The following is a 21,459-nucleotide window of genomic DNA, read 5'->3' as shown; positions in this document are numbered from 1 at the left end:
ACATTAAATTATTTAATTATTGCAGAGGAAGAGAATAAATTTTGGACAAATAACTTGTTTACTGGGAATAAAGAAACAGAGCTCTCTCTCTCTCTCACACACACACACACACACACACACACACACACACACGAATTTCAATATGCAGATCATTTACATGACATACAAATTCAACATTAATCCAACTGATAAAAAGATATTTTGCAAAAAGTAGTCATGGAGACGAGTTTGACTGAGGCGCTGTCCATGGTCCTGCAGTTTCACTAACACTTTCTGTATTCTCTAGGAGCTGGAGAAAAGCTGTTTTACTACTGATGTGCAGTAGTCTGATTGTAGTGCACAAACAAACACACACATACACACATTCACGCTACTCACCATCAGCACACAAGCTGTAGACCTTCACAGTGCACTGTCCACACACACTGCACATAGGCTTTTCATGCACATTTTTGTTGATAGGCCTCTGTGTTTGTCTTGACCTAGTGATGTGCTCACTGCGTAACTGCTTGCAGAGCCCCAGGATGAAGACTCGCCGGGTCATATTTGTATCCATGCAGCTCCAGTACAGGACACACATGTTCAGTGTGGCCAAGTCCAGCATGTTGTAGAATACAGTGACTGGCCATCTTCCGGTAGCAGCTTGGGCAGAGTACTGCCTCAACATCTTGTCCAGCACATCAACTCCCACCTAAGATAAGATAAGACAAGCCTTTATTTATCCACAGAAAGATATTCAGGTGACATAGCAGCAATAGCAATGATAATGAAACACAGGAGAGGTACATGTAAGACTCTAGAATCAAACCACAATAATAAGAATAAAGAATAGAAATATAAGTAAAAATAAAGATAAAATAAAATATCTGCACTGGATCTCTGACTGTGTGAATATATGCACAGTCTATCAATACATATAGATATAGTCACACCTTTGTCCTTTCATAATAGTGAACTGTCTCCAGCTTCTTTTTTTGCGTCATGAAGTATCTCCACAAATGTGTGCTTGGTGCTGCTTTTCTCTGATGGATAGTGAGTGTTGGCCTGTCGCTCTGCATCACTTTTGTCTTGTGTAGTCCAGCGCAGAAGGATCAGTGACCTTTTTTTTTTTTTTTTTTTTTTTTTTTTTTTGTCGGGGTGCCCACCAGGCTGGTGTTTTTGGCAAGGAGTTTGTGGGCAAGGGGGAGTGATGTAAAAAAAATTGGCTGTCATTACATTTCTCCCCTTCCCCAAAGAAGGCTCCATCAGTTTCAGGACCACACTCTCCCCTTGGCTCTGCATTGCAGGGCGACTTGGATCCTTCCCCAGATACGGATATTCATTCATTCAGCATGTGCTTCGACTCCAAATCAGCAGCGAGCCAGAAACTTTATGCTGAATTTGTCAGGTTTATTGGGCATGTACTGGGTAAAGGGGCAGCACAACTTTATGGGAAATAACTGTTCATCAATTTCAATTTCATCAATAATTTCTGCCCCTGGTTTATAGGAAGCGATGCTGTTTTGAATTAGCTTATCCCACACCTCACTGACCAGAGCAAACTTGTCACTTGGGAGTCGGATGTGCCTGGTGTCTTTTCAGTCGAACTGTAGGTAGCACATGATTCTCCTGTACCTGTTCCTTGACATGGTGGTGCTAAAGACGTGAAGACCCCATTCTTTTGACCACAAGTCCTCCACATCTGTGTTCCTCCTGTTACGCACTCCCCTGGATAAGAGGAGTGCAATGAACGGCTTTGGCTCAGCCAGGTTCAACTCCCAGCCCTTCCGCTCCACACCTGCGCGCCTCCGCCGACTGTACAGTCACAGATGTGCTGCAGCATCACACAATCCATCAAGCACATGAACGCATTCAATGTTGCGGCATGTGTGTGCTCCTTCTGTTTTGTGACTGCACTCTCCACCAGTGTGCACTCCCGGCTGTATAGGTAGTTCCATTCTTGCCGGTCTTCATGCAGCTCGCACAAATCCACAGAACTGTCATATGCGCTCTCACATCATGATAGGGGCAAGGTGGGTTGTCCCTCTCCTGTCACCAGAAGCCTGGGCCTTTTTGGGATGTCAGCTCCTCGTCCTCAGACGAAGATTCCACGTCGAGTGAAAATGAAGGGCCATTGATCTCTCGCCCATCTGACTCTCCCTCACTCACGTGTGCCGTTATTATGTCTCCCGCATCCGATTCTCCCTTGCTTATGTCCTGGATCATTTCCAGAACTTCTTGAGTAGTCACTCTATCTATCTATCTATCTATCTATCTATCTATCTATCTATCTATCTATCTATCTATCTATCTATCTATCTATCTATCTATCTATCTATCTATCTATCTATCTATCTATCTATCTATCTATCTATCTATCTATCTATCTATCTATCTATCTATCTATCTATCTATCTATCTATCTATCTATCTATCTATCTATCTATCTATCTATCTATCTATCTATCTAAGCTAGTTTTAGCTTGTGATATGTCAGCCTGCTTGTCAAAAGATGTCTAAATAATGTGTGTTGCTAAGCAACCGGACAGTGGTGCGAATGTTGAGTGCAGCATTATACAGCAGTTTGTATGAGGGGTAAAAATGGCCCAATAATGTTGTTCTTTGATCCAGTGTGATGTGACAGAATATATTATTTGAATTTTAATTGTCATTTTTCAAGTGTGAAGCTGGTTATTTAATCAAACAGCAAATAGTGAAAATGAACACAGGATGATTTGAATCTTATAGATAAATCTATTTGCTTATTTATTGTTCAGAAGTGCATATATTTCATTATTAAGTTTATTTAAATAAAATAAATAAATTTGAAAATATAATGTTTGGTTAAATTTTTTTGTTTGTTTTGGTTAAGAAATACATATAGTATAACTTTATATACAATGGTCCTGTAAAGGCATTGTTGGATGTGAAGAGTCATATTGTAACACTCTGCTAAGTAACATCAGGCTGTCTCTGGTGAGCTCCACCAGTCTTTTTATTTGTTTGGTTGCCCATAAACTGGCTCTCCACTGCTCTGAATCAGAGAAAACAGATGTAGGAAACAGTGAGAGCAGATTTCAAACTGCACTAAATATTATCAAAATGATCAAAAAAAATATTAAAATGTCCAGACTGATGTGTCTGTCATGTTGCTGCTGCAGAGAGCTACCAGTTGTACGTACCGGAGCTGGCTCCAGTGGGGAAGGCAGTGGGACGGATCAGAGCCAACGATGAAGATGAAGGGCAGAATGCTGAGATGACCTACAGCATCACCAACACCGAGGCAGCTGCCATCTTCACCATCACCACTGATGCTGACCACAGGGAAGGAATTATTTCCCTAAAGCAGGTATAAAGCAGAGATCACAACACAACACAAATCTACGCTGATGTTCAGTACAACTTAATATTGCTGCATAATGTAGCACAAAAATACAATACACATATATACACATATATATTCATAATCATGTTTTAGTGTGAGTTGCAGTTTCATATGTGACTGTGAGGGCTGATGTTCCAGGCAAAACATTTATGTGAAGTCATCATTGAATGATTACAGTGTAAATTGTCCCACTACAAAACACAATGGTCGCTAATCCATACTGACAAAAACTGTCATTGCTCGTGAATATTTCAAATGCTCATACAGACATGGCCGAAATTATTGGTACCCTTATATTTTATTAAAATAATGCACCCTGAACAGTTCTGAAATTATAAGATATTTTATTATCAATGCATGTCTATGTTTGGTTTGTAGTGGAACAAAACAAAAAAGTGTAAATAACTGAATTCATGCTTATTCTACAAAGACATCCTAAAATAGCCTGGACAAAATTATTGGTACCCTTTAGAAGTTGTAAGAAACTTGTAGTGATACTTTAAGCAGACTATTGTGTTTTAATTAGAATCACAGATGTTTTCAAATCACTCATGCAGCCAGTTTAAAAGGAGAAAATTACTCACTCTGCTGTTTTGTGCCACTGTGTGCATCACATAGAATACGGAAAACAGAAGGAAAACTAGAGAGTGGTCTGAAGACATTAAAAAAAGGTAATAACCGAGCACTGTCAACGTAAAGGTTGATGTTGAAAGCTTGATGTTTCTTTGACCAATGTCGCCAATATTATGAAGAAGTTTAAGGCTCATGGAACTGTAGCCAACATCTCTGGATGTGGTCACAAGAGGAAAACTGGCCCAAGATTAAACAGAAAGATGGCTTGAATGGAAATGAATTGACACAGATCCAAGCTGATCTTCAAGTTAAACGTACAATAGTTTCAAATCACACCATCCATCGCTGTCTGCATGAAAATGGGCTCCATGGAAGACCCCACTTCTAAGAGGGAGACACTAAAAAGCCAGACTGGACTTTGCCAAAATGCATGTTGACAAGCCACAGTCCTTCTGGGAGAATGTGCTTTGGACAGCTGAAACAAAATTAGAGCTTTTTGGTAAATCACACCAACCCTATGTTTACAGCAGAAAAAATGAAGCCTTCAAAGAAAAGAACACCATGCCTACCGTGAAACATGGAGGAGGCTCAGTGATGTTTTGGGGTTGCTTTGCTGCCTCAGGCACTGGGGGCCTGAAATCAGAAGACTATCAAGGCATTTTGGAGCGAAACATGCAGCACAGTGTCAGAAAGCTGTGTCTTCCAGCAGGATAATGACCCCAAGCATACATCAAAAAGCACCAAAGAGCAGATGAGAAGAAAACGTTGGACCATTCTGAAGTGGCCTGCTGTGAGTCCTGATGAATCCCATTGAACATCTGTGGAAACAGCTAAAACTTACAGTTAGGAGATGGCACCCATCAAACCTGAGAGAACTGGAGCACTTTGCTCAAGAAGAGTGGGCCGAACTACCAGTGGAGAAGTGGAGAAACCTTATTCAAAGTTACAGAAAGCGCTTGACTTTAGTTATTGCCTCCAAAGGCTTTGCTACAAAATATTAAGTCAAGGGTACCAATATTTTTGGCCATTTTCATTTGTTTTATTGTATTAAATACTATATTAAGCTGTAAATCAAAGGCAAAGTTTCAGTTATTATCATTGTGAAATAAAGAATGATGGCCACCATATATTTCTGTCAGTTTCAACTTAATATGGAGGAAATTTTGTTTTTTTTAAAAAGCGGAGGAAGGATACCAATATTTTCAGCCACGTCTGTAGCTACAGTAGGTCTGTTGTTGGTATGTAGCTAAATGAGCAGTTTCCATAAAAGATAGGAAACATAATATTTGGATAGTGCTAAAAATAGTACAAGAAAGCAACAACACTGTAAACAAATAAAGCAAATAAAGACACTAAAGTCCAAAAAGTAACATTTTTGCTGACAGGCTATAATGATACTGAAGAACAGCTGATCTACAGTTAAAAGGTGGTGGGAGAAGTATTCAGATTTTTAAGTAAATGTAGCAATACCACAATGTAACAGTACTTAATTAGAAAAAAAAGATGTCAGCACATACAAAATATCAATAATCATCAATAAAAGTACTTATTGAGCAGAATGGCTGCATTCAGAGTGTTCCATCATAATATATATAGGTTATTATCATTCACAAACATATAAACCAGTCCTGCTGCTCCTCATGCTTCCACATAGTTCTTCAGCAGCTGAATGGACCTGAACTGCACTGATTTCAGACAGAGAAAGGCAGAACTAAAGAAATCTGGATTTACTGAACCTGCAGCTGTTATCAGAACACAGGAGATAGACAGGATGAAGGGGTAGGGTGTAAGCACCAGAGAAATTAAATGAAAATAACACATTTCAATGTAAAAGTTCAATAACTTAGTTAAATTTCTGTGTTCTCATGTATTCCAGAAAAGGAAAAACAATTAATACTTCTGGCTTGTGTCAGTATCAGTCCGGAAAGATTCCAGATCAGTTTCTGACAGCTCAGACAAAAAGGTGCAGAATTCCCACACAAGTCATTTATGTGACTCACACTTCAAGTATCACTGAGTTACATTGTCATTTATTTACTGAGTTACATCGTGCACAACTGTGTCTACTGTTTATCAAAGTCTGCCATGGCTTTGTTTATCTGAATCATTTTATCTGTCTGACTACATCAGATTACGTCTGCGTCTGACTACGTCTGACTACAGTGGTTTACTGTCAGCCACAAATACAGGAGACAGAGCAGTACGATCATTTGTTGTTGTTCCTTGTTGTTATTACCAATTCATATTACCAATGTTATCACGTATAGAGATTATCTATAACTTATCTATAAAAGAAACATAAAAAGACATGAATATCTCATGTTTTGGCTAAAGTTGGTCTTTGAATCGCTGCTTCTGTTTTTTCAATTCCCATCGAGTCAACGAGTGGAAATACGAACAGTGCCACTCTGCTATTGCAACCCGTATTGTGGTATTGTGGTCAGAGGTGGGATTACATCCATGGGTTTACCCCTCACACCACACCCCCTGTTCAACAGACCGCAGCCGGACCCTTTTCCATGAAAAATGAACTTGCTTGACATGTGTATGTATGAAACTGTCAATTAGATTTATTTACTTTTTACTTATTAATTGAAGGTGCCAGAACGCTATTCCAGATCATTCTGGCCCACTTTAACCCCTGGTTATTATTGGATCAAGACTTGGAGTACCAGTCAAAAGTTGTATCCAAACTTTTAACTGGTACTGTACCTCAGAACTGTACTTAAATGTACTTAGTTAATCTCCAATACTGCGGTTAGATAGAGTTGATCTAGTTATATCGTTAAGGTGATTGTCCCAGGGCTGCATTTAGGTGGTGGAGATGCCTGAAGAATTCCTTAGTGTAATATGAACATATTCTGTATAACACATAGTATCCTATATTTGTAAGACAAACTGCACTCAGTACAACAAATGCACTTTGTGTTAGTTTTATTTGCATCAGTAATCTGGCTGGGGAAGTCAGTAAGCTACAGCAAGAGCTGCTGTTGAGATGATTGTGATGATCTGACATTCTATTCAAAAGTCAATTGGATTGAGCATCTCTGAGCTAGCTAGTCATACGAGAGACACAAGCACCAGTTTTATCAAGTGGAACGGGTCACAAAATTATATTGTGCCTTCACAGTTTGAACTATTTTCTCTCTCTTTTCAAAAATACTGAAGTGAATTGTACAGGAAATGAAGTTGAATCCAATTCAGCATGCATGGCCGGTACACCTAGCTTCTCAGCCTAGCCAAAATCCTTTGACAGTCGAGTGTGTCTGATTTGCCTCTGCAGCCTTTGAACTACGACAACAGGGAAGCCCATGCTCGGCAGGAGTGAGCATTACTGGTCTTCAGAGCCACAAGTTAAAAGTGGTTTTGATTTTCTTTGTACCTCTTCTCCAGCTGCTCAAACTTGAGAACAGAGGAAGGCTCTTGCACAAGAGAAGTCTATAATTGTTTTCCTTTTTCTACCACAGTTTGAAGTGTGCTTTTATCAGCACATTGTAATACCATGGATTCTGGGGATGTCTAAGTTTTTTGTGAAGAATTATCAATGGGTGTTCTGTGAATATTTTTTGTGGGGGCCATTGACGACTGGCAATTCCTATGACCAAAGTACGATGAGAAATTTCAAAGCTGTAATAGGACGCCAGTGCAATATTTATGAAGTTACATTTCAGTGAAATGATATTTCAGATATCAGACATACTTTGTGTTTGGTTAATCAGAATGTTATCATGTCAACACACTAACTAACACTGAACATTACACCTGCTAAACATGAGCAAGTTCACATGCTGAACTCAGCATTGAACTCAAAGAATCACTGTGCCTAAACAACCTTGTCTCCGAGAGATTATGCTTATATACAATAGTAAATTGTTTTCCCAATTACGTTGCCTGGATTATGTTCACAGGCAATTTTTTTTTTAATTAAGTGCTGTATTGCTCTGATGTCAGAGGGAGGTGGTCTGGGTGGATGGAGGGCATACAAGATGCTGGAATTTTGCATTAGAGGCCGAGGTTCACATCTCGTGTGTGGTTTGGTTTAGGCAACAGCAGCACTTTGGTTAAGGATAGTGAAAGATTGTGGTTTTGGTTAAATGTTACTAAACGTATTGTGTTTCAAGTCACTGCAGATTTTTTCTGTATTAAACCAAGACCATCTTTCCCTAACCTTAACCAAGTGCTGCCACTGCCTCACCATAATAACCATAAACATAAATAAGTTTCATATTGCTGTAGTCACTACCAGCAGATATTATAGTGCAAGATCTGATATGTGATATCTGATAACTTGCCAAATACTTTAATTAAAACAATCTTCTCTCAACATTATGTCGAGAGAAAATATAATTCAGTCAGCATTATGTTTCTGGCAAAACATATTAGGGTGTATAGGGGTGTAACAGTACATGAATTTGTCCTGAACTGTCACAGTACAGATGTTACGGTCCGATGCATGCAGTTATACGAAGGACACACTCCATACTGTCAAAATAGTTTAAGAATCCACTTAATCTGCAGAACAATAATTCTACAGTGCAAGTTCCACCCAGAACGTCTTGGTACCACCTAGCTATAGCATGCTCATGGGTGTATTCTAGCTGGCTTAGCCAAGTTGCCTGGTTACCCTGGTTACCCTGTAGTGTTGCTGCCGCCAAAATGACAAACGAGAGACCCATAACCATGGATATATAATAAGAGCTGGATAGGGCTCTGCCACTCAGCTTTGCAGCCAATTTTTCCTAGTGGTCACTTGCAGCGAAAAATCCCCCTTGCGACCCAATAAGCATTATCCCCATTGACCACCATGGTAAAAGAGACGTCTGTAAAACTGTTGACAGAAAACCTCAGACTGCAAACAATGTCAATTATGACTCTTTCTATTATGAACTTTTGATCCATGGAGGTTTTACATTAGTAAAACTTTCCTCGAGCTGAGAAAAGCAATTTAAAAATCTGTGACATCATCACATTGTAATGTCTACGGGCTGATGGGGAACTCGGAAACCAGAAGCTAGAAACTTTTTTTGGCATATGCACCAGCTGAGCAATTCTTATTGGACCAAATGGGTGCCATTTTTATTTATCCAGCTCTTATAATACATCTATGCCCATAACACTGACTGAGTGCAACAATTTTATTAAAATATGCTCCTTAATCTCCGTAGTGAAACAGTACTGCATCTCTCTCTCCCCTCTCTGTGACGGTTGCCTTTGAGTGAAGCCATTCAGAACAACAATAAAAACATTTGATTTCTGATGTGGTCAGACAGCACTTGTAAGCACCAGTCCTGAGGGAAAAATGTAGTTTAAAAGTATCAAAGTAAAAGTAGTGGTTTGGTTCCTCTGACTGATATTTTTTTATTTAACCTTTATTTAACCAGGAAGTCCCTTGAGATTGAAATCTCTTTTCCAAGAGAGACCTGGCCAAGACAGCACACCAGTTACAGTTTATGATAGATAGAGAATACAAACATCAAAAACACAAGGAGGAAACTAAATCCAGCACAAATAGGGCAGTTGCAATTCTCAGTTACATGGACTTATGGCTTTAAATTTTTCCATATATTATAAATAAATATTATTATATATGACATCATTAGATTATTAATACTGAAGCATCACTGTTAGAGCAGTATGTTACTGTTGTAGCTGCTGGTAGTGGAGCTAGTGTCAACTACTTTATATACAGTTAAACCATAAATCATCATAAAACAGTTGTCAGCAGGTGTCCTGACTCCTTGCAGAAAGGTTGTTTTCCTTTTGCACTGCAGCAACTAAACTGTTTCAGTAATATTTATGACCAATGAGCCATTGTTGGATGTTAACATTTTTCAAAATATAAGACCAAAATAATATTTCCTACCTTACTATACATATCTAACTGTGGATTTTGTGTACATTACATCTAGTCGTATAAAAATGTCATTTCTAGGAGACAGGGTTGGCCTAAGCACAGCCTCACACAGCTAGCATGGCTGGAGACTTAGGCTATTCCTTTATTCTAAACTAAAAGAAAAAACATTCTGTCACCAGGGGGATTTTCTCAGCAAAGTTTGTAACAAGATATTTAGCAAAGTTTCAGATATATAAGAGGAAACTGTGGCGGCAGAGCAGCACAGGCTAGAGGCTGGGTTTGATTGTATTTTTTTTTATTATGAACGTGAAGGTGGTATGTTTAGTTGCTATAGAACACAAGAACCGCCAGGGTTGTTTTATACCTAAAACTGCCAACAGGTTAAATTTATCTGTGTGCCTGGCTACTGCATTTCTAATACTATAAAATGTACTATGTCATTGTATTAAGGCATTGTCTTCACAAAGGAACGTTTCAAGTCACAAAATGAGTTTGTTTAATCATCACCTCTGTTTTGGGTCTTGTGTTTTATAATCTCTATATGTTTATGTGTCTTTAAGATCTCTAACTGGTTTGAATGGCTGTCAATATAATTCAGTCTAAAATGACACTGAAAATGGGTGTATTTGCATATTTGGGTGGTGTGATATTATAAAACATTATTCATCACATATTGAGATAACCCATGTTATTTAAATTACCAAAGTAGCTCAAATACCCCAAATAGACTATAACAAGCCATAATAATAACAATAAACAACCACCACACTTATGGGTGATTTAATGTTGCATCATACACGACATGACAAAGTCAAACGCACAATTTCACCCCGTTAATTATTAATTTAGGCATTTCATTAATGTGTGAATAAGACATCAAGAAACTTGAGGTAACTATTAAAGCTTTTTTTATTTATAACATCATAATGCAAATATATATTTCTCTTTTGGTGTTTCATTCATTAAAACAGAGTAAGGCAATGGGGGAAAATAGACTAAATAGCCTCTAAACAATAAACAGTAACATGGCAAAACAAAAATGAATGAATAATCAATGAACAAAAGATAAGTTTTACACATAATGAATGTTTGTGAGTAGGCTAAATTATCTTCATTTGAACACATCTGATTATACATGTCCCTCAATGTCCCCATGTCTTACCCAGTGACTGTTATAGGTATAAATGCCTGTGTTTTTAATCTGGATTTATCTTCACTTCACAATGGAGAGTCTTCATAACATTATTTTAGGAAAAGCCAAAGACTAGGGGACATGAATATTTTAAAAACCTGTCAACTAGTACCAGATTCAAATTGTTAGACTAAGTGTCCTTAGTAGGATAATTGTGTTTTCTGTCTCCTCTTTAGACTCTGAACTATGAGAAGAGAAAAGTTCACACACTAAATATTGAAGGCGTCAACACCCACCCAGACTCCCGCTTCTCTCACCTGGGGACATTTAAGGATTCCACATCGCTGCGAGTCATTGTGGGTGATGTAGATGAACCACCTGTCTTCTCCATGGACTACTACATCATGGACATCTATGAAAACTCACCCACTGGCACCCAGGTTGGCACTGTAACTGCCGTGGACCCTGATAGCACCAGCAGCGCTGTCAGGTAAGAAAAAAAAAAAGTTGGTGATGATGATGTAGGTGTTTTTTGAATGTGCATGTCTGGTATCTGTTTGGGGTTCAACTGTTCTTTAAGAAAAAGAAGCTTTGCAGTTGTGTCACAATGTCTGGCTCCAGTATGTACAGCATTGAGGAATTCTACCTCTGCGAAAACCTCGCAACTCTGAAAATTCTACCTTTTTCTCACTTATCTGCTGATGTGTCCCTTGGCACATGGGTCGCAGCATGGCCACAGTGGTGCTTTTTTTAATGACCCCCTCCTCACAGCCCTGGCAGGTAGAAGGCACTGAGTGTTATGGTCATTACTGTGGCTCTGCCTGTGTGCTGACTTGCTGGTGAACAATAGCTCAAGCAAAATTCCGATTGTGGTTTAATGCCCTCATTTGTGCTGTTATGTTACCCAGACACACAGCCTAGTTTGGTGGCAAGTGGGAGTTGTCTGGGCCAGGAGCCACAGGGAAAAATATTGTTTTATCCTTGGGCCATCACACTGGAAGAAAGTGAGAACTGCTGCTATAGTTTGAGTCGTTGCTGGTACCCTGATGTGGGCAAGACAGCAGCATCTCCAAGGGCTGCGGTACTGTTGGATAGTGGGAAGAAGGGGTGTGCCCGAATACAAATATCTTATTTGACAAAGCACAAATAGTGGGTTTTTACAATTATTTGTTTCATACAAATGTTTTTTAAATTATTTGTTTTTGGGAAGAAAAAAACAAAACATGTCAAATACCAGCAAGCAGGTCAGTTATAGTCGCTATCTCAGTCTCTTGCCTCTGCTCCGCTGTTGCGTGTATCAGCAGGTCTCAATGAGGGGAGTTACATCCACCTGCTACATGATGGATATTTCTTAATTTGGACATCACTTTCATTTTCATCTTTAATTTTCTAAAATTATAAGTGTAATAAAAACAAAAACAGGATTTTTAAGCCTCTTTCCACTTTTATTAGAATACAAATACAAATAATTTTGCAACCTCAACAAATACAGATACAAATACAAATACTAGGCCCTTTGCACAACCCTAGTAGGGAGAAGTAAAAAGTTTATGCTATTGAGGATAAAATTCATGTGGAAACTCCTTAGTTATTTGACAAAAAAACTTAAGAAAGAGTGATGCAGCAGTGAGCCAGAGCATTTTGTATGACCATGAAGGCAGCAGTATGCTCAATCAATGTGCTTGTCAAATCGTCACTTAGATTTTGTATCCCCCTCTGCCCACACCTGTGGTTCTGCAGCTGGCAATTAATGTAACTTTTTGAAACCGATAATCCAACAAGCACACCCACTTCACACAGTGATTGGCCAGGTGTGCGGGAGGAAATATGCAAGGTTTGAACTTCTCTCAACCTTATTTTATCCATTTCTGCTTCTGTCCCTTTCCATGTGTATCAATTGCAAACAGCATACATGCCCGCAAGGAAAAACTGTCCAAAAGTGTGTACAGTCAAGGATGAATTACCAACCAGGCAGAGTAGGCAGCTGCCCTGGGGCCCCATACCCAGAGGGGCCCAAAACTCTAGATTCACTGCATGTCAACTGGTTCTGGTAATTTGATTAATTGAAGGGAATGTGTGTCAATGATGCATATTCTTAAGAAAGTTGTGTTAAATTGCCACAAACTAAATACTAATTAAGTATTATTCCAACATAAGATTACTGGTTGCACTGGATTTAATGAGGACTTGGAGGTGACATACACATTTCTCAGAGAGAGGTAGTATCATGTGATTATTTTATTTTATTTCATTCTTATATTTTTTTGTTTGTCTTCAAGCTAATATCTTCATCCGAATAGAGTTGCAAAGTTAAGAATCTGCTGCCTTCCTCACTGTAAATTCATGTGTCAAAGTTTACTTTGAATTATCTTCTCAGTGTTGCTGAACATAGAAAGACAAAAGTCTCCTGGATAACTACACAGTACCTTAAGGTTTGTGCCTTCCTGAAACTGATGTTTTTGGATGTTGCTTCTGAAAAGTAATGTTTTTTTCCTTTTGTTTGGCATGACAGATGGCTCTAAATACTACAACACCCATGAATCTACCCCTCAAGCCAGCCAGAGGCACAAATCAGAGCTTTAGCAAATTCCAAAAGCTTTGTATTTGCAGTGTGCAAAACACTGTTCCATTGTTGCCAAACTCATTCCAAATTGACCCAGAATCTATTTAAGCTCCTGATTGTGTTATCAGATTTCTAAAAACCGTTGTCTTAGTTTACACTTGTTAGTGGTGCATGCGGCAGAATTTTAATCTTGGTGATTGGATGTTTCTTACAGATATGCCACTTGGAAGTCATAGTTAACTACTTGTATTTTTATGTACACTACTGTTAGCTCTATGGTTTAGTGGAGAATAGATGTGTTTGGGAAAAGCTCACTGAGGATTGCAATGAAGCCAACATGGAAACAACCCCCAGGAGCCCTTTTGGTTCTGGCCTTATACTGGTGCATCTGCCCTTCTGGAGCAGTTCACTAACAAGGCCCACAGAGGCATGCAACAGCTTTCTATACTTAACCCAGCACACACAATTCCCAACAGAGCTGTGAGTGACAGCACTGCTGGGTTCTTACAGGGTCAAATGTCTAAGTAATTAACTTTCTCTCTAACTAATGATGTTTAAAGGGGTAAACAAGCTCTATACTGTATACAATAGTAATCCTGACATTTTAAATATACTATTATGGCCTTGCTTTACTCATTTTGCACTACAGGGTGATTAAGTAGGTATGCTAATTACTGTATTGTCTTGAAATTCGAATGGTTGGGCAAGTTTTGTTCTGAAGCTGAATTGATTATTTTGCTTGGCAATTTCAAGGTAAAAGTAGAAGTTGATTTGGGACACTGACCATTTTCAAAATGATTTATTATCAGATGTTAACAGAACACAACAGAAGAGGCACAACTTCCTGTCGATATTTGTGCATTCATTGAGAACAAACAGCAGAACAACTAACAGACATTTGTGCGGGTTGTGACTCCTAATAATGACATGATGTGCAACCCCTGATCAAAATGTGTATGTGTGTGTGTGTATATATATATGTATATGTGTGTGTGTGTGTGTGTGTGTGTGTGTATTCTTTGTGTTTTGGGGGTAGTTTTGTTCAAAACAGGCATGTTTGGTGTCATGGTGGGGTTTTGCATTCCCACTCTTTATTATGGGCACTGTTTGAATTCAAGCACAGTGGTCTCTTACTTCTTCTCAATGCATGTTTTTCACTGTCAACCTCTTTTTTCTTTTTTGTATGGGCTAGTTTTTAACAAAACATTTTATTTTATCAACCAGAGCTCCTTTATTCCTCAACAACCTCGCTAACTAGTAGCAGCTGAATGATGACTGCTGAGGTGACGTGATAGCGATGTGTCTCTCAAAAGCGATCCGGGTCAGGCTGCAGTTAAATTTGGTTCCCAGTCCAGATTAAATTGTTATTTGTCCAGATCCGGACCAGAGTCTGCCTATTAAGTATGTATGATATAAACTTTCTCACAGATTTCATACTGAAAATCAAATTCAGTTCAGAGCTGGTAATTCCTGAACGCTGAGATGACCTATAGCCACACATGTTCCGCATATTATATACTTTGCAAGCTCTCGCAGGCCACATATAATGAGGTGCCGGGCCGGATTTGGCCCGCAGACCTTGAGTTTGACACATGTGGTGTAGACTGTTAAGGGAAGAGATAGAGGGACACTGGAGCAATGATCTGATGGAGCTGTGAGGGAGTGATGGTGTCACTGCTTGTGGGATAACTGCAGGGGTCTGTCTGTCTGTGTTGCGTTTCTTCATTTGTGAAGGGGGCAAGTTCAAGCTGAACCAGCGTGTTAATGCCACACTCATGTGGTGTCATATTGGAGTCATCATAACTACAGAGTTACAACTTGTAAATAGTGTTCACTCCAGCTTCCAAGTAGTACAACATAGGAATCTTTCTCATCTTTCCCATCCACCCCATATGATATAAATGGCTCTTTAAAGTCCGCCTCTACTCAAAAATGTGTTTTACTTCTTGTTCCTTCAGTTGGATGTTGTTCTCTTCACTGTGCAGAATGATGGATGTGCAGAGTTTGTTTTCACATTCATCTGCTGAACGGAGAAGATTTCTGTGCTCACCTTAAATCTGAATTTAACAAGTAACAAACATGTACAAGTATGATTTGTGACATCACAACTAGTTTGGATGACCGATAACCAGTGGCTTAAATAATCAGGAGAATACAGGCATGAATAATACATTTGTGAAGCAGAGCTGTGTGTTCTCTTGTGACAAATTATTTCATAACCCCATATTCCTTATTTAAAGATCCCCTCCAGACATGTATTAAGACATATAAAAATACTCTGCCTGGAGCAATAATGTGTGTCTGAAATTGTTTCTTCAGGGGGAAAAAAAGTATAATTACCATGTTAAAATCCTTAAAATGTTTAACTGCAGGACACAAGGTGTCTCCTACTTCACTGTAAAGTCCATTCTTAGTGTATATGCACTGGAGGCTTGACGTTTCCACATCACCACGATTGGCTCCAAACTATTTGTGATGACACAAATCCTGCTCGTAAGCCCGTCCCTTAAAACAAAATTTTAATGAGCGCAGAGAAACTTTCCACTTTCAGCAGATGAATGTGATAACAGCCTTCTACTGTCACACTCTGCACATACATCATTCTGCACAGTGAAGCTCAAACATCCCTGTAGGCAGAAAAACATATTTTTGAGTGGAGGGGAAATTTAAGTTTCTTTCAGCTAGACCTGACCTCTAAGTTGGGATCCAACTACAAATACATTGGCCATGACTACTATCTGTAGACTTTTGTGCTCTCTGTGAATGCATAGACATTATCATGTGGCAGGTTCTCTTGTATATATTTCCTTTAAATAGAATTCAAATCTGTTTTGGTGGTTGAGCTTTATCTTTAAAGTTTATGTCATTCTATATCACAGGTACTTCATAGAAAATGAAGAGGGGAGACCTTTGTATTTCACCATCGGGGTGAACAATGGCATCATCAGGACTACCCAGGTTCTGGACCGGGAGGAGACAGCGTGGCATAACATCACTGTGATGGCTGCAGAGGTTGGTAAGTTCACAGCAACAGCAGACATGATCAAACTGTCTACTATCTGTTTTTATGCATACCCATCCATCAGACTAACATCCATAAATCATTCCATCCATCCATCATCCACTGTATGTGTCCTTACAGTAACCTCTAAGCACTCATACTGTACCACTGAACACTTTGGTGTCTGCTTAGGAGGGTTGCACTTACTCATTTGGATGACATCTAGCTATTGTTCCTGTGGAGGTTTCATGTACTTATTGTTAGTCACTTTGGACAAAAGCATCTGCAAAGTGAATGTAATGTAAAGCAAACAATGACTTGCATATATGAATGCCAGTTTCAGCCTGTGATCATTAAACTTTCGGTAACTACTTACAACTAAAAAATTGTAATTTCAATGTTCCAGAAGTCAAAGACAGACAAAGTTAGAGAGTAGCTGGTGAACACAGTGGAGTATTTAGCAGCTAAATAGCCAGATGGTGGAGATCAAACCAAAGCTAAAAGATGAGTGGACTCAAACACACCAAACTCAAATCGCTCCTCTCATGAAATGACCTGACGATTGTCACAAAAACCTTAATTTCCTCTTGGCTGGATTACTGCAATGCTCTTTAATTGGGAATCATCCTTGTCTCGCTTACAGCTGGTGCAGAATGCTGCTGCTAGAGTACTACCAGGAAGAGAAACAGCATCACACCTGTACTGGCGTCCCTGCATTGGCTAACGCACAAAGTATAGGACTGGGTTTAAAGTTCTATTATTTGTTTTTAGAACTTTATATGGCGTGGTGCACCAGTACATCTCTGAGCTCCTCTGCCCCCTTTGTAACCCTTAGATCCCTCAGATCCTCAGACCAGCTGCTCCTGGCTGTCCCTTGACCAAGGCTAAGGGGTAAGGGCAATCGGGCCTTCGCAGTAGCCACCTCAAAGCTTTGGAACAGTTAACCATCTTCAATTAAGTGTTCCCCTTCTGTAGACACTTTAAAGGCTACACTTAAGACCCACATGTTTTCTCAGGCCTTTGAGTGTTCTCTAGGCTTCATGTTTCACTTTTTACTCTTCTGTGTTTTCCAACTGTTCCTTTACTTATTTATTTGTGTATGCTTATGAGTTATCAGGTTATGTTATTGTATATTTTTTATATTATTTTATTGCACAGCACTTTGGTCAACTCTAGCTGTTTTTAAATGTGCTCTATAAATAAACTTGATATGATGATTTGATTTGAAACACATCTCCAACGAATGCTAATTTGAGCTAGCCATGTGACACCTTCATAGGGTGATAATATGTCAGTAGACACCCAGTAGCAGCCCCAAAGTTCCTCCCTGTTGACTAGAGGTGGGTACCAACCAAAATGTGTCCATAGTTTTCATTATCAAAAGTATAAACTGCTTAGCTAATTCTTTGATAAGATAATCAAAGCACCTTTGGACTGTAGGTAAAGTTCTTGATTTAACACTGATGCACTGAGCACTTTAGCATAGTTTGACCAATGATAAAAAGGTTAAAAGATGTTTTATTCCCCAAATTAAGGTATTGAAAGACAGTGTTATGTTATCAGTACCAATACGATACCAATTGTATCGGAAACACATTTTTCAAACCCAGCTCTACTGTTGAAATTTTAAAAGTGTTTTGTTAGCCCGCTGCTCTGCAGAGATGAACACTGACTGTTCTTTTTTACATTGGTTTGAAGAGAGTACAGTATTTCTGAGTGCTAAAACATGTACTTACAAAATGTTTGAAAGAAAATAATCCATACGTATGCAACATCTTTTCTTCAACCATCTCAGCCGATGCAGATGTATCACTTCATGGATTACACTTCCAACTGTATTTGAGCATTGCTTGGCCTCAGAAAGATATTGCAAATTGGTTTCCCTTTAAAACTCATTCAGTGTTCTCTTAGTAACATCAGAGATTGTGTCTGTACTGAATTCATCTGAGGGATAGTCCATCAGTTCTTCTTGATCCTCCCCTCTCCTTTCTCTCCAGCCGATGCTTATCTTGCCAATTACCCTTTCTCCTACCCTTTACTGCACAATAGTGTGAGTAATGGACTGAGCGGGGGCATTCATAAATGCCAGGCGGCTCAGTCACCCTGATGGCGAGTCTCTGGGGATTAATCTAAGCAGCGAACCTCCTGTGCAGCGAGGGATACCTACCCTATAATCTAAGAATTAAAGATGTTACTCTAGAGTGTTTCTCCTCGTGTGAAACAGTTGGAAATTAATCTTAATACTTCATCCTAATGGGAGTAGAAGCAAATTAAAAGCCATCACCTTTTCTTCTTTCTTTTTTTTTTCTCATGTAATATGATGTCAGAGATAGCAAACTTGAGGAAAATACCTATTGGTGCTGACTCACAGGTAGACAAAGCAAGGATGGGAAAGCTGCACTCATAACTCAGATTTATCTTTTTGGTTGAAATTGTATAGATCGATGTTTTGACACATCTTCTTTTCTTCAGGATTAAGTCCTGTAATCATGTGACTGATATGCTATATTGTGCTACCAGTGTACACACCACTGCAACAACGACCCCTTAAAATATTAAATGTCCTGTCAAAGCACTCAGTTGTCCCCCATAAAACAAAGGACAGAATCAGTTCTGTACAGATTGAGTGCATAATCAACTCAGTGAGTTAGCTAAACTACAAAGTGAAACTGTTGCTTATCGAGAATACATGCAAGCCAGTGTCTGTATGCTCAGCTAAAGATCCCTATTGTTTTGATGTGTTAAAAGTTATCGAGTCTTTTTGCCGTTCAAGAAGTCCGTCTGCACACAAATGATGTCGCGTTAGATAACTTATAAAAATAAGAAAAGTTCTAAAATATAATCTGTGTTAACTGTAGGTCTGATTGACAAAAGGACCATAAATAACTTTCTCCTATTTCTGCAGTTATTCCTTTTAATCTGCATCATAAATAATATTGCAGTCAGGCAGAGGAGGAGAAAGAAACACATTTAATTATTTATCATTCATTTCTCTCATTATGTCATTTCTGTTCAGTCACATGGGAAGCTGAAAATCCGTGTGTCTGGTTGAAACTATGGTTTAATGTAAGATAAATTTACATTATTTCCACTTTCTCTGAAACATTTGGGCTACTAAATAATTTCTGAAATAAAACATTAGATCATAGCCTGGATTATTAAATAATTAATTTGAATGTCGATAAATGCAGATGCAAATAAGTAATAAATAAAATGAAAACTTTCAATGTCAAAGCAGTGAAGCCTGTCTGCACACTGTGGTTGGACTGATGAACACAGCTTTTTATTCATGTGCAGGTGGGTTACAGAGAGAAAACACAATGTGCCTTTGTTGTTCTTTGGACATGCATATACATATGTACAGATACAAACAAAAAGTCAGAGTGACCATGGATGCAAGGAAAAGATGCAAGTGAGATATGTGTCACATTTTCCTGCCCCGTACATTCTAACAAAGATAGCAGTTGATACAGAAAAATAGTTGAAATCCCTCAGTTGCACTTTTACTTTCACAACAATGTAAGGTCATCACCTAAATAAAATAACGTTAGCTCAACAGCCAAAGTGCAGACAGAGAGCTGTACTTTCCAAAAGCTGTCAGATGATTTCTGATATTTTTAGCTGTAATTGTCTGCAGTGACTTACCAGCAATTTTTCATTATTACCATAAAGAAAGTCATCAATAAATGTAATACCACTTTTGAATGTCATGGTTAATTTTAAGTTTTTGATTTATTTTTACATAGCCTCTCTAAGCAAGGTATCAATTACAAACTTAAATTCCAAGTTCCTAATTTCCTAAAAATTCTAATTTATACCATATTAGTTACACCTCTAATATATTATGTCTAATATAAACTCGCGCTGAATACACACGTGAACAGTTTCTCTCTTTGATGGAACAGTGACCCCCCTAGAAAGGCACTAATGGGCCCCTTTAATCTTCTCCAAGAAGAAGTCCTGGCTCTAAAACTGAGAGATGTGTTTAAATCACAGGAGCAATCACAGCAACAACATGAGCATAAAGTCCACAGATAAGTCACTCATGTAGAATGGAAGAAATAGTTAGAAAAGTGGGAAAAATATTTGGATGCATAGATGAGCAATTGGACTTTGGCTCTGATCTCTGATTTGAAACACCTGCTCTTTATAAAATATGTCAGTCAGATGATTTCTGGTTTTATGCTTATTAGCGTACCGATGAAAATCGATGTACAGGCATGTTTGCTGTGATGTGAGCAGTTTTCATTACTGGATAACATTTAGCTTTTAAAAAGACACACCTGCTCTACCGAAATGATTTCTAACTTGAAAATACAACTTAATTAAAATGTGTCTCTACGAGATATAATTTATCTTCAACCTGTTACTCTCCAGCTTTAGATAAGGTGGGTTTATGAGATAAAAAAGCAGGTAGCAATGAAAATCAAATGGTGGTTTGAAGACAAAACACAGCCTGCTATGTGGGTTTTGTGATCAAACACGGATAGAGGTGTGTTCTACTGCACAAGACTTCTGTTACATTAGAAAATGTAACAACTTGTAATAGCTTGAATAGGAAGCAGGAGCAGTTTAAAATGATGCAGCTCAGACTTTATTCTATAAACTGATGTTTCATAAACTCAGCTCAGAGGATCTGAGTACACACAATTATCCAATAAGAAAAAACTATGAACTTGAACAGTGTAAACAATTTTATATTTATACGTAATATTCAATAAGTCCTAAATTTAGACGCCCTTCACCTTGTATTAGTGGGAATACAGTACATTCTGAGATTAGTTCCTCTACTTGTACAATTAGATTAGCATTAGGAGCAGTAGCATCAGGCATCAGGTAAAGGAAAGACTTTTCTTTTTCTTCTTTGTAAGGACAACACGCCAAAAACAATGCTACATAATTTATAAGCTACTCATATGTTATATCATACATCATACTCTATGTGCATGAGACAAAGGCGGGCCTGCACACA

At 38.6% G+C, this 21,459-nt stretch overlaps 1 protein-coding gene across 5 annotated transcripts in view; it reads left to right on the top strand.

Moving 5' to 3' along the window:
* The window catches only part of LOC122993661 (cadherin-18-like), a 204,370-nt gene that overhangs the window by 129,794 nt on the left and 53,117 nt on the right, over positions 1-21,459 (top strand). For 3 of the 5 annotated variants that reach the window (XM_044368010.1, XM_044368011.1, XM_044368012.1), the window contains 3 exons: positions 3,141-3,328; positions 11,160-11,413; positions 16,366-16,502. In XM_044368010.1, coding sequence (XP_044223945.1) covers positions 3,141-3,328; positions 11,160-11,413; positions 16,366-16,502 — 579 coding nt within the window. Of the gene's footprint in view, positions 1-3,140; positions 3,329-11,159; positions 11,414-16,365; positions 16,503-17,322; positions 17,638-21,459 lie in introns of those variants that run through there. The other 2 variants (XM_044368013.1, XM_044368014.1) reach the window with 2 other exon arrangements.

The sequence above is a fragment of the Thunnus albacares genome, chromosome 12 (assembly GCF_914725855.1).
Source record: "Thunnus albacares chromosome 12, fThuAlb1.1, whole genome shotgun sequence".
Classification (NCBI taxonomy): domain Eukaryota; kingdom Metazoa; phylum Chordata; class Actinopteri; order Scombriformes; family Scombridae; genus Thunnus; species Thunnus albacares.
The sequence above is the reverse complement of the archived record's forward strand: the minus strand, read 5'-3'. Positions and strand labels throughout refer to the sequence as shown.